This window comes from Gavia stellata, chromosome 7 (genome assembly GCF_030936135.1).
Source record: "Gavia stellata isolate bGavSte3 chromosome 7, bGavSte3.hap2, whole genome shotgun sequence".
In the NCBI taxonomy this organism is placed as follows: Eukaryota; Metazoa; Chordata; class Aves; order Gaviiformes; family Gaviidae; genus Gavia; species Gavia stellata.
Genome location: NC_082600.1, coordinates 14,592,437 through 14,606,279, shown reverse-complemented (window position 1 = coordinate 14,606,279; position 13,843 = coordinate 14,592,437). Strand labels below are relative to the sequence as shown.

At 44.2% G+C, this 13,843-nt stretch overlaps 1 protein-coding gene across 4 annotated transcripts in view; it reads left to right on the top strand.

Annotated features, from left to right (window-relative positions):
- The window catches only part of EVL (Enah/Vasp-like), a 135,674-nt gene extending 126,001 nt beyond the window's left edge, over positions 1-9,673 (top strand). Inside the window, exons 8-14 of one of the 4 annotated variants that reach the window (XM_059819278.1) lie at positions 1,434-1,494; positions 3,551-3,617; positions 4,965-5,031; positions 5,136-5,198; positions 7,507-7,573; positions 7,948-8,005; positions 9,065-9,673. In XM_059819278.1, the coding sequence (XP_059675261.1) occupies positions 1,434-1,494; positions 3,551-3,617; positions 4,965-5,031; positions 5,136-5,198; positions 7,507-7,573; positions 7,948-8,005; positions 9,065-9,102 (421 nt within the window). In that variant the 3' untranslated portion in view covers positions 9,103-9,673. The remainder of the gene's footprint in view (positions 1-1,433; positions 1,495-3,550; positions 3,618-4,964; positions 5,032-5,135; positions 5,199-7,506; positions 7,574-7,947; positions 8,006-9,064) is intronic. The other 3 variants (XM_059819279.1, XM_059819280.1, XM_059819281.1) reach the window with 3 other exon arrangements.
- The last annotated feature ends 4,170 nt before the right edge of the window (positions 9,674-13,843 follow it).

Genomic DNA, 13,843 nt, shown 5'->3' with positions numbered 1-13,843 from the left:
ATGTGTTTTACTCCTCTATTTTTTTTGTCAAATTTACATCAAATCATCCAATTTGTGAATCCAGTGAGGCTTTTCTTTTGCCAGTGAGATGAAAAAAAAATCCTTTGACAAACTTGTGACAGTGTTTTGAAACTCAGAAGGCTTTCTAAGTGCCACTTGGGATTGTTTGGTTGGGTTTTTTTCTGTGAGATTAATTTTGTCCACTTAAGAAGCAAGACTAAATGAAAACCACATAATATTGGTGTTTTAAAAAACATCTGCTAAGGGTAGTGTTCACAGGTGGATAAGGATCAGCACAACAAAAATCCATGTGGAGACTAGACCTGCAGTTCCCCTAATTGTCTAAAATGGGAAATCGGATGTCTAGACAATCAGTACCTGTCACACATGACTTTGTAGACCCCAAATAGGGCTTGAAAATCAGTCAGTGTGGCTAACACCCAAGAGGTTTTACCATGCGTTCTTCAAAGATAAACAACCAACACCTTTGTTTACTCTCATGTCCAATTGCTTCAGTGGATGGATTGCAGCTCTTTGCCACTTGCTTCTCGGAGAGTTTTGCCTCTCCTTGGGAAGCAGGACAGAGTGAGGGTCTCAGTTCCTCGCTCAACTTCTGTAGGCACCACCAACACTGCCAGTCCTGGGACTACAGGGCTCAGGAGCTCTGTTGCCTTTGAATTTGAGACAGCAATAATCTCCCGTCACTCACCAAAGGCACTTGAAAACCCAGGTTGGTGCACTCCTGTTTCCTGACTCCTGGCCTCCAGCTAGAGCTTTCCCACCCTGGAGGGAGTAGGGGTCTTGGCTGAGCAGAAATAGTGTCCCATCTTTCCCAGTGAGGACGGACCTGGGTTGAAGGGCTTTTCTGACTGTCTCCCCAGCACATGGGAGCACTGCTAGAGCCCTTTCTCTGAGAGGGAGTATGGATGAGGGGATATAGGACAGGTGACAAAATGCTATTGGAGTTGCCCAAGAACATAGTGTCATCACTGCAATATCCACCTGAGCCACCTGGGGGGGTTGGGTTAGTCCTCAGAAACCCCTGTGGGGCTTTGGGTTGTTCCTCCTGTGTAGGACACAGGAGCCACCACTTCCTGAGCCCTAGAGAGAAGCCACCCCTTTCTCACCCAGTTTCATACCCAGCTGCGCTTCCTTCCTCCGCTTTGACACATTTCCTTATGCTCTGCACCCTGAGTTCCTCTGTTAAAAAATGCCTCGTAATATTGCCCCTCTCCCTGAGTCATATCGCTGAGGTCTGGATTCCTCACCTCCACCCCAGTCCTATGCAACCGAACACATCCAGCCTTTGTCACGTTCCCTAGGATGAACTAAGTAAATAATAACTCCCACCAGAGTCTGAATCAGCCTTCCTATGTGGAGGATGTGTTTCTAGAGGGTTGACTGTGTGTCCTATCTCATGTTCCTTTGCAAAGGAGGAAAGCAGCGTCGCAGTCAGACAAGCCAGCTGACAAAAAGGAAGAGGAAAGCCAAAATGTAAGTGAAAGACTCCTTGCTGTTACGCTTTTGTAAATATGCTGTCTTGTTAGCCAAAGTCCTGTGCTCATTCACTGTGTGTGGCAGGCAATAACAAGCAGTGCTGGTCCAGGAATAGAGTTGCACATTTCAATCAAAAGCTAAATGTAACTGCTTCCACCTTTCCTGGGAACGGCACCCTATAAACAAGAATTGCCGCCTTATTCATAGGTGAGGTATTGTCCAAGCTAGGCTAATAGGTGCTTTCTCATGGTCTGATCCGAGCATCGTAGGGTACGGTAGATTCTTGCCCCTTAAGAAGATGCCTTGAACCTTCTGGCAAGTCAACCTGAGATCAAGTCCATGTTTCTTATTTTAAATTTGCGGCTTCAGCTAAGCTGAAGTGGATCATCAATCATGTGGTGTAACTTTGGATTCCCATCCTCCATGCAAAGCAAGAATCAGCTCACTTCGGACCCCAGAGTGCACAGAAAACATGCCTCTGGGGGCTGGGGGGAAGGGGAAACAATAGAGGGGAAATAACTAGACTATTCAAAACTTAAAATATGTGTTCATGATACTTACACTAAAATGAGATAGTATTTGGACAACTTTAGGGAACTTGGTTAATTTCTATTTTAATTGTTCTGTCTGTATGTTGTCCACAAAAGCAATTAAACATGAGTTTTGATTTGACTCGGTCTTTACACTGAACTTGATGCAGCAATTTTGAGTTCAACATGCAAATTAAAACCCTTTTTTTACCTGCTGAACTGGTAAAGCATGGGAGATCATTCCAGTTTCAGGAGAGGCCATGATTTATGCTGTCCCTTCCCATGTGGTGCTTTTCTGGTCTGCTGCTCATACAGCATTCCTGTTGCTAACCTGTACCCTTGTGAAGGCTCTCTGACATGGCTGCAAGTTCATAAAGCATCGTGTGTGCCTCATATCACCTATACAGAGGTATTCCCTCCAAAGACAAGGTAACAGCTGCTCAGCAGGAATGCCATTCAGAATATGCAGGTATCACCCCAGTCAGAGGTTTGTAGCAAGAGCAGGAATAAGCACTTGCACTGTTTAAGGAGAAAAGCAGCTGGTTTTTGGCATGTTCCTCGAGGGATGCTTCAGGCGTGGAATTTGCCTGTTGAACCCTTGATGCTGCTATGCAACCATTACTCTTAATCTTGCCCCAAAGCTAGTTTTGAACCATACACTCGAGATGAAAGGCACCATTTAGCTTCTAACTATTTAGCCTCTGCTGTCTTTCTGCCCCTTCTTCTCTCTCCTCGAAGCTCTGCATTAATTTATATCCCAAATCAAACTTTCTGATACTACCAAACTATTTAGAAAGGTGTTTTAGAGAACATCTGTTTAATGTGTGTCTTGAGTACACTTTGTGGTGGGGGTATCTTCTGTCATACTGGGTGCAATTCTATTTTATAATGCACAATTAATGCTTTGTCTGAGTGTGGTTTGAGGGCTGCTAAATAATACTGACATAGCAAATACATGGGTTAATGTTTTATGATCTGTCACACATAAATCGCAGAAAAAAGGGTCCAAATCTGTGATGTAGTGTTTAATCTTCTACTTAGGAGGAGTATTGCTTGATTTAGTTGCATTCTGTTAGTACCTGGACTACCCTCACTGATACCAGTGGCTGTCCTGGGCTAAAAGGCTGGGATCTGACCACTGTTCCTTCAGGTGGCTTCAGTTTCCATATCCCAGAGAGTTTCTAAATTTGGGAGATAGATAGTTTGTACTTAGACAACAGCAGCCAGCACTCCTCAGTGGTAATTCAGCCTGGTTTGGTATACAGGGACGAGAGTGAGTCAGTGGAATCATTAAAAAGTGTCCATGTTAGCAAAAAATTTAAAAATATCTGTTTTCCCATGCTAAAAGGAGAGAAAGGTTAAAGTTTAAATGGACTTGAGCCCATACCTTGGCAGCAGTGCCCGTTGGACATGCTTGGAGGAAACCAAATGCTTTTGTACCACCTGTGCTGCAGCTGGTCTCCAGAGTAGAAGAGGACTCTGCGCTTCATCTCCAGAATTATGTCCTGTTTTTCTCTTCCTAGGATGATGCTAGCACCTCTCCTTCACCCAGTACACGAGGTCCCACCCAGCAGCAGCAAAATTCATCAGGTATTAAATCAAACTATTAGTGTTGTAGTTGTCTTCTTAATCTAGTCTTCTCTGCCACCTCTAGATTCTGGGTTCATCATCCTACTTCTGAGTGCAGCAGCACTAACCAACAGAAAAATTCCCAAATACCTATTGTTTTAAAACCTGTATTCAGCAAGAAATGATGATTTTGTATGCTTCACAGCCAATAAAATGACAATACAGCCAATTTAGTTAAAGGGGTCCAGACATGTAGCTGAGGATCTGTGTCTTCAACGTTGTGCACCTGAATCTTCTAAGAGGAAAAAACTGTATTATTTTACTTCTGGTAGCGTAGATGTCCTGGTTTATACAGTTGGGGTTTGGGCCTCAAACTGTTACCCTTCCTTAACCTAGTAGCTTGTTGCAGTAAGCCTGATCCTGAGAGTTACTAGGTGAAATTAAGGAGCCTCCAAAATACATTTTTCCTATGATGAGCTGAAATAACTGTATCTGAGTAGATAAGCTGCAAGCCAGTCAGATTCATCCTTGCATCAGCCTTGGCTTTCATACGTGCTAAAAGAAATCTCTCCCAAGGGAATGAGTGTTTAACCATTCCAGCTTCCTTTTGGAACAAAGCCATGATTTGCGTGTTTTGCAAGGGAAGAGGAAGAAGCCAGCAGAAAGGTGCATGCAAATGAGGAACGAGATCTAGAGATTTCCTGGGAGTGCCCATAATTCTTTTAAAGAGCTTTTTAGGACCTCACAGAGGAGCAAACCCTTGTGTATAAAGTTGTGTGTTACTCAAGTCTCTGAAACAGTTCACTTTATTTTAGACATAGGAGGAGACTGGGATGGTAGTGTGTGTTTTCAGTAACAAGGTTTATGCAGTGCAGTTTTTGGGAATGTTCTGTGAATTAGAAATGTAGACAACATTAAATAAATTCTCTGTGGAGATTTGCATAGTGGGGGTCTCACTGCCTTTTTTTAGATACACCCACATTTTCTGCCAGCTGTGCAGACAAAAAAACTAAGACTTTTTAACTTAAAAGATAAGTATTGTACTGGATAAAATAAGCCTTGCAGCAATTACCCCATATTTCTTAATAGAAGCGATTTGTGCTTTTCCTCCTGCTGTTCCAGTTCCATATCTTTTTAGTATCGTTTAACTATCCAGTCCCTAATTAAAGGGACCACTAAACAGACTTTTGCCAATGCTTTCTGTCTAATGTAGGCAACCAGTCTCATTCAGCAGTCCTGCTTTGATGGATCTTTCTAAGTCACTCGTCCTCACTGAATGAAAGCATCTGTATAAGACAATCAACTTTGGGATTTTTTTATTGTTAGAGAAAAAATAATAAACGGTAACTTTTCATTTTTGTTTTCCAGACTCTGGGAAGAAGCCATGGGAAAGGAGCAATTCTGTTGAAAAGCCTGTATCTTCATTACTTTCTAGGTGAGCTGCATGGGACATCCCTATGGCTGGCTAGCAGTCGGGATGGTCATGCTGTCCCCATGGCACATGTACAACTCATGTCTCGTTTCATTCCATTGCTGTAGAAATCCATCAGTGGTGAAGAGCTGTGAAGCTAAGAGCCCCACACAATCCCACGTGTCTTCTAGGTACTGCCTAACAGCCCGGCTTCTTAACCATTTGGGTTTGTCCTTTGGCTAATCCCATCATTCGGCACTAATGTTCATCTTCTGTCGTGTCTTTTACTCATTCTGTTACAATCTGCTTTGTCTGTCGCTGCACAAAGTGTGAAGGTAGAGTGTGTCATGTCAAAGGCTTGTTCCATGGAAACAGCCCCCTGCTCGGGTGGGCACAGGCATCACGGACGTTAATCATACTTAAGAAAGCACATAAAGCATCCGTGCTCATGAATCAAAGGCACGGGCTTGGCAGCGTGCTGTGCCACATGGAAGGCAGGTTTTGGAGTATCTTTTTATAGCAGGTTCAGGATGACCTTGCCAATAGGAGAAGTTTTCATTGTCTAACTTCTGCAGAAATTCAAAAGCAAAGGCAGAAATGATCTGAAGAGCCTGCAACTGGGAGAAGGGAAGTTATTCCTCCATCCATGCAACTGCAGTGGGTGCATGAGAAAGGAGAGCAAAACTCGGTGCAGTAAGTTAATAACATTGAGCTGTAAAAAGGCCTAGCCACAGACAGGACATTCAGAAATATGAGCTACAAAAGCTGGCAGGTGTCAAAAGCTGAGAAGCCTAGGGTAGGACTCCAGAAGTCCTGTCAGTCACACCAGCCCACCTGCAGTATCACCCATGTTCTTACCCATGGAAATTCAGTTTCATACTGGACAGCTACAGCGAGACTTCCTCCCAGGGCTGGCCCAGGACCACCCAGTGTTACTGCAGTGCTGAACACTGAGATGGATGGATAAGTTAAAGAAGGAGGTAGAACACAGACTTACATATGTTTAGCGTTTACTGAAAGAGATGTCCCTTACTTTACGCCCTTACGTATAAAACAGTGCTGATAGTCTGCAGAGAGAAAGTTGCCCCTGGCAGCTCTCTGCACGTACTTGCTGCTGTGTCAAAGATGCTGGAACATGCCCTGCCCAAACATTCAGAGGCATGCACCAGTGTTACTAGAGCAAAATGTAGTCTCTCTGGCTCTCCTAAAACCAATGGGACAGGTTGGTTCTAGGAAATACCTGAGAGTTTCCAATAGATAGAGAAAGACCATTCCTTCTCCTTGCAAATGGGAATGAAACGTGGGCTGTTTTAAAGCAGCCATCAAGTTTTCACCAGCTATTTTCTACAATGCCATTCCATCCTGTGAGGAGGAGAAGGAGTTCAGTAGGAAAAAATCCTTTCCTAGTTTACAAGGGGAGTAGTGCTCAGTCTTTGCTTGCTCAAATGACATCTGTGGGGGAAGCGGGGCAGGTTCCAAAAGCTCTCAGCGGTGGCCTGTTTCTGTTCCTGTTCAGTTTGACGGCATTTGTATCTGTCTTAACTCCCAGCTTAGCTGTGAGATGGTAGAAGACATGTTAAGACTTTCCCAAGAAAGGGTTGCAAAACCAAGCATACCCTCAGGAGTGGCAGAATCTCAGCCAGCACCCAGTTTGGGCCCAAGGATGATGGCAATGTTATTTGAAGCCTTTTCTATGAATTATATAGCATGGTTCATTTTTGAAATGTTTTAGAGATACCGATTGAAAGAGAAAGTCAAGCAGCTTCTGCTTCCTTAATTTATTTTATCAGCCATCATTGGAGTTCAGCCCACTGACTAATACCATCCTGGAAGACCAGTAACATTCAAGTGTACTAACCATTAAGGGCAGATTTGTTTTGTTTCTGGGTCAAGAAAAAGTGCCCATGCTACACACTGCTATCAACAAGCTCCATTTGAGTCAGGCCTTCCAAGAAAAGGATTATTGGGTTATTATTTTCCCTATAATCTTTTTCTAACCTGTATTCTACTATTACTTCAGCACCTGATTAAAGCCTAGGTGATCAAGACAGGGTTGCTGTACAGAAAACTGACTGTGAAAGAGAGAAAACCAGATGTCTAGATTGCAAATTGCAAATGCTGTAGTAAAATACATTGTTAACAGGCTTTATCCCCTGAAGTCATCTCAGCATTTTCTAGTCTGAAATCACTGAGACTCCTAACACAAAAAAAAAAAAAAAAAAAGTAAATTAAGTTTCAGTGCAGTCTTTGCGCTCCCTCCAGTATGTCTGCAATAGCAGAAAGCAGCATCTTTGAGGGTCAGGCTGTGCAAAGCGGAGCAGCGTGGCTCTCCCGCTGCTGAGCACTCCTGAGCGGCACAAGAGGGAGCCTTCGGTCCAGCACTGGCACACGCGTGCTCTGCTCTGGGGTGGATTTCATCCACACCATCAGGGGGGTGTAGCTTAGCGTGCATTGCAAGGAACTGACTGGCTTTTTTGTCCTCTTCTTCCATTTCTCAAGGATGAAGCCAGTGAGCAGCAGCAATGATGTGGCTATGGATGCCTTAGATTTTGATCGAATGAAACAGGTGAGCGAAAAGGTCTTTTGCACTTAGGAGATTTGACGAGCTACCCATTTTCCCCCATGCATGCGCTGTACAAGCAAAACAGCTGTTCAGTCTTCTGATTTCCTCTATAACTAGGTGCTTAGAGAAGGGCTAGCTGGTGAGCAGCAAGAGAGCACAATCTCACTGCTATTTGATCAAGATGTCTGTACAGAAACGTGCAAATAAATATGCCAGCATCTTCTGCATCCTTAGCCTGGGAGCGCAGACATAGCTGTTAGTGCTAGGCTCTGATCGTCAGCGGAGGCGGGGGACAAGCACAACCGTGTTAAACTTGCATTTTCTTCCACCGGTTAGAAGGAAATTCTGAGCAGCTGACTTGTGTTTTGTCTCATCAGGAAATATTGGAGGAAGTTGTAAGAGAGTTACACAAAGTGAAAGAGGAGATAATTGATGGTAAGAAAGAGAAAAATTATTATTTTTCTCATCTTTATGACTAATTTCCCGTAGATAAGATGATAGGAACTGCAGAGAGTTCCCTGGTGTTTTCAGACTTCTCTGGGCAGCTCTGATTTATATACGCATCTGAAGAACAAGCACCTACCTTATCTGAGCTCTGATCATGACACTGTGTTTACATCCTTTATTTTTATGCTGTTGACGAGCACTTTCACTCCCAACCTGTGAGAAATTCACTGGCTGGTGTTTCTCACATGTGGGAGGGTGAGAAAGGGCCTGCCCGTAGCCCGTGGCATGTCAATTTATCACAATCAGGGAGCGTGAAATCGCTTGTAACTAGCCAGCCACAGAGGTCTGGGATGAGGAGGGGACAAAGGTACCAAACTGAAAATCCTTCCTGAGCATCTTCTGTAGGCTTTCTATGCTTGAAAAGCTATTTCAGACCTTCACACGATTACAGCTTTCCAAATAGCCACGTGTTTTTATAGTTTATTAAAAAGTACAACAGCTGTACTAAATGCATCAGTACTTTTTTATAAATTGCTCTGCAATATATGACTACTTGTATTTTTCAGGGCCATTATTGAAATGCATTGCAAAATACTTATTTGAAGCCCGCATTAGGGCATATGGAGATGCATGTCCACACCCTGCACTCCCCATCTTAGATTCACACAGCAGGGGAAAAAGAGGAGACTGTAAAACAGCTAAAATCCATTCCCTATTCCCTTGCCCTAGACCCGTGTGCTCACAAAACCTCGGGGCAGTTTGCAGTTGAGGAGACCCTCGCCCATACGCTACCGTCCCAGCAGCTTGGCCCTCAGAGCCTCCCTAGTTCATTCCAGTGCAAAATAAGACATTCACATTAACCACAGATGCAACTTCTTAAGCCAGTACTGCAGTTTGCAAGCAAACAGCTGACTGCTTACCCTTACTCATCCTTTTACCCTCCACTCATCCTTTTACCAGCGTGTACTTTCTGCAACCTCTATACTTAGCGTTTTCCATCACACTGAGTATAACATTATGCATTAACTCTTTGGTTTGGTTTTCTAGCCATACGGCAGGAGTTGAGTAGAATCAGTACAACATAATGATTGCAAAGCATTTGGACGGTACTAAGAATGCTAGGAAGATCGGATCATTTCTAAGTGTACCAAGGTCATGCAAGATGGTGAGAGAGGACACCGGCACTGTCTTTGTTCTTATACCCTTTTTATTAGCAGACTCAGCACACTTTGAAGCTTGCTGCTGCCTTGGATTCGCTTCATTTTAAAAGTCTTAATCTAAAGAATATTAAATTTTACATTTCTGGATTTTTTAGATTTCATCTGACACTGCACATTGGATTTGTCAGCCTTTTTTGTATTTTGTATTTGCTTATTTAAATGTATTACCTTTCTTTTTAGTAGTAGATAAGAACACACGTGAACCATTTGCTTTTGATAGATGACTTCAAAGTAATTTTACTAGTAGTCTGCAATGTAAATGAAGATCCTTTGCCAACAGAAATGTATTGTGGCATCACCAGAAGAAACAGAGACATGTTAGTTGTCAGCCAACAAGTTCTTTGTCTCAGAGTTATCACAATATTAAAAAAATGGTACGTCAGTGCATCACAGTATCTGTGTTCATATTGGTAATAAACTGTTTATTGTCCACATGGTCCTGCCTTTCTTTGTTTCATTTGTCCCTTGAGCTCCCACACCTTTATGTCACTTGGGTCGACGACGAAAGAAAGGTGACTGAGACTCACCGTGGGGTGGCAGCTCTGCCCGGCCAGCGCCCAAGAGCACAAGGAGAGAGCCTGAACGTGTTACAGCCAGTGCAATGGCAACAGCCCTGCCTTCTTTTACAGGGAGACGTGGCTCTCACCTGCCCGGCCCTCCTCGCATCACTGGCTGAGCACCACCTCCTGCAGTCACGCTGCGGCAACCTCAGCAACTTTTCGCCAAAGTCAGTGAAGGACAGCGGCTTACGGCTCTTCTCAGGCCACCACTAACTGTCCCACTGCATCTCCTGCCATCACTGAAAAAAACCCCAGGTCCTATCACCTGCATTCGTCAGGGCTTCCAGTAAATAAAAGGGAGGTATTTATGCAAAACAAGGCCACGGAAGGCATTAAGACAATGCAAGCTGAAATCACTGGCACAGCACTGTTGAACTAGAGGCTTAAGGGGAGTCATTTGTTACTACCTCACATATTTCATTTGTTAACATTGTGCAGGTCTTGAGCTTTATTTCATGGAAAGTGAAGTCAAAGATACCAGTACAGGGTGCCAAACACTCAACAGTGCACACCCAGTCCTATCTTTCAGGTCATAACATTTTTTTCTTTAGAGCCATTATTTCCACCACCGCAATCTTGGGCATTTCTGCTTGACTTAGTTTGGTGCAAGCTTTACATGGCAGTAGTCTTGATACCATCTTCTTGATAACTTCGTGCAAAAGGCAAGAGATTGGAGTTCAGCCGTTGAAATCGGTCAAATATTTTCCAAGGCCCCCTCCTTTGCTTCAGGCCTTCCTGAAGATTTTGTTTTAAAAGCCAGGCCCAGGGAATGGTTTTGGGAGCAGAGCCTGGCACAGCAGCGCAGGAGAGGCTGTGGTTGTCCCCTTGCTCGCGTCCCCCAGACCTCAGGGAGCACGGCAGCAGGCAGGAGGGACTGCCTGCCAGCAACAGGAGACCCAGGAGAGGAGGCGGGGTGGGGCGTGCTTTGCAGTCAGTTGTGAAATGTTACCTGCTTTGGCTTGGAGAACGTGGGGTTGTCCTTCAACGCTCTTCAAAGCAACCCCGTCTGCCTTTTTAAAAACAGTCTGTTTTTCAATGTGGTTATACTTCAGGTTAAATATGGGAAAAGTGGGAGAAATTTGAGTTTAATGCAATGGCAAAGTCCAGACTGAGCCTGATTTCTGTTAGCTGTTTAATGCCGGCAGAAGGCAAGAGACAGGTTGGACAGTGGGGTAAGATTTCCACATGGGAACTAAAGCAGGCAGACATTGATGTGCACCACAACACGACAACCCCAGGACCAGGAAAAGGAGCCTTTCCAGTAGGAAGAACACAGACAAGCATCAGTAACAGCAAAGATTATAAGGCTCTGTTGCATAAATCTCATACTGTAGTTCACGTGTTTTTTAATTATAAAGCCATTTAATGGCATACCTGACTATGGCAGGTACTTTTCAAAACTGCTGCCGCTCAGATGATCACAACTGTTCTGTGAAACTCTCCCGTAATCTTAATTAAGCTTCAGGAAGTTGGGGCTTGGCATGGTTCACATTTTCCCTTGGAATGTGGCATTATGCCGAAGGTCAGTAATAATTGCGTTGTAATTCGGGCTGAGTGCACAGCCTGGATATGGTGTGCCCTTCTGTTAACATCAGCTCTAAATGAGTTTTTCGTACTTTCTTCTTCTACCTTTGCAAGCCTCATATAATTAAGACATAATGAGCTGAAGTTTGCACAGCACTACTTAACAGCTGTGGGAGCAAGGTGCGCAGGGGTGGAAGGGGAAGCCTGGCTGACGGGGGCAGGGGAGCAGTCCTGGCATCACCAGTGCTTTCCTGGTTCCCAGCCTACAGCTCCAGCAACAGGCATGTGCAGGGCGGCTTATTTGCAGTAGTGGCACTGCCAGAGGATTTTCCCCTCCCAGACACTAATTCAGTTTGCCTGTTGCCTCTGTAGAGGAAGGTGTCCCTTCATGCTGGGCTTGTTGAGGGTACTGCTGCAACACGGCAGGCCACAGGCATTTTACATCAGCAGAAATCAAAAGGGGCCTGAACCTCCACTCCGACCTATGATACACCTATTTGTTCCTCCTATCTCCTCTTGCCAGAGCATTAGCGTGGCCACACAATGAAGGGGATCTGGATTAATTTTTAAGTGAAGAGACTAAAACTATACATAGCCCTAATGTCCTTTTTAACCCCGACCCATTTGCCCTGTTGTTACCAAAAAAACTCTTCTGCCAACATTATTGGTAGGGGCAAGGACAAATGCCCATGGAGAGGACAGATCACAGCCTTCTCCGGCAGCACCCACACACACTGAAACGCAGCTTGCACCACACATCTGCAGGCACCAGGCTTCCAGCCACTTCAAATTCCTGCTGAGGTGGAAAGTACAGAACAGGAGGGCCGTGAGGCTGCCCAGGCAAAGCTAGGTGGGACCGTGATGGAAATACTCATGGGATGCAGGATAAGTGGTTGCCAATTTTGGTTACCTTCTCTTTACACCATAGCCTCTGTGTCAGGCTAGGCTACTAATCTGTAAACCATATAGGTGACTGCATCATGGAACAGCTGAGTAAGGGAACTATAGAAAGGTCACTGTCCACAGAGGACAAGGTCAATAGTCAGACTGAGGAAGATAGCATAATCTTTATTACATTAACTTGCTAAGTTGGCCAACAGAGTTGAGGAACAGCTTGCTAAGGACATGGGAGGTTGAATATGTGATCACGGAGTGCCAGCAGCACTGAAGTAAATTAATAAAAAAAAGTGAATCTCCCTGACATGAGCACCAATACAAAGAAGTTAATGGAGGTTCCCACACCAAAGCCTCTTCCTTTGGGAGAAAAGAGGCTTTAATAACTAAGACGTAATGTCTTAAGTATGTTCTTCACTGAAGAACCAGTGAAGTCCGAAGTGTCAGAAGCAGCCCCATTCTTCCTCTTCTTTTCCAGAAGCGCAACCCACGGACTAAAACAGTATCTGTAAATGAACTGGTATTCAGCCCCTGCATCACAAAAGCTCTTGCACTGCTGAGCAAAGCTGGGTATTTACCCAACTGCCAAAATCAGACGGATGAGGAAAATGAAGGAAAGGTAGATGGAGGAGGAGGAACCCAAATTGCTGCAGGCTAGCTTAGGTGCCTAGTGTTCCAGGCTAGCGAACTGACAGACTGACTCACTGGATCCAGTGCTGTAGGAGGAAGGAACAAAACTCTGTTTATTGAGGAGATCAGGCTTCCCAGGTCTAACAGCATACTTTGAGGGACCAAGGGGAATGCAGAATAATCCTTTTCTTTGTTACAGACATGGATTTCCAGAAGAAAACAAGAAAGTCATACTGTTAGAGGGTTAGGGTATAGGAGGACCTTTATAGATCTATTCTCTTTTAACCACTTAGTAAGAACAGAAATAAGTTGTCAGCTTTCCAGGGTGGAGGGAAGTTATTAAACGGCATCTGGACTCCTGACTCCCAAGATATTGTTCTGCTTGGAGAAAAGTATGGTGATTAAGGTTTTTGATGATACAGAATTATTAAGAATAGCCAGAAGCTGACATGAAGGGAGAGAAACAACCCCAGCTCCATGTTACAGGTATATCCCCTTAACACCATCAGTGATGGGTTTTATATAGCTTGAGTATCATGTGCTTCCCAAATGTCAAGTCAGTGCCTCTTGAATGACAGAGAGAAAAAGTTACAATTACTCTGAAAGCAATTAGGAACAAATATCACCATAATGTCTCCATGTCTTCACTGACACATACTCCTATGCACAGAAAGGGGTATAATACAGAGAAGACCAAGAAAGATCATCAGGAATATTAACAACTTCAGCAAGCAGCAATTAAAACTAGAACCTTTCCACTCCCAGAAGGACTTAGAGTGGGGAAGAGTGTGAGAAACATGAAGTTACGAATACTGTTGAAAAGGTGAGTGAGAAAGGACCATCCAGTTCCTCAGAACACGAGTTGTGGCACATCCACGCCACTGATAGGCAGCGAGAGGAAGACTAAAGGAAGGGTTTCTCCATGTCACAGTTCAGCTCTGCCAGTTAGCTACACTGCGTATTAGATCCTTAGAAGAGAAATGATTCAGAAAAGGTTT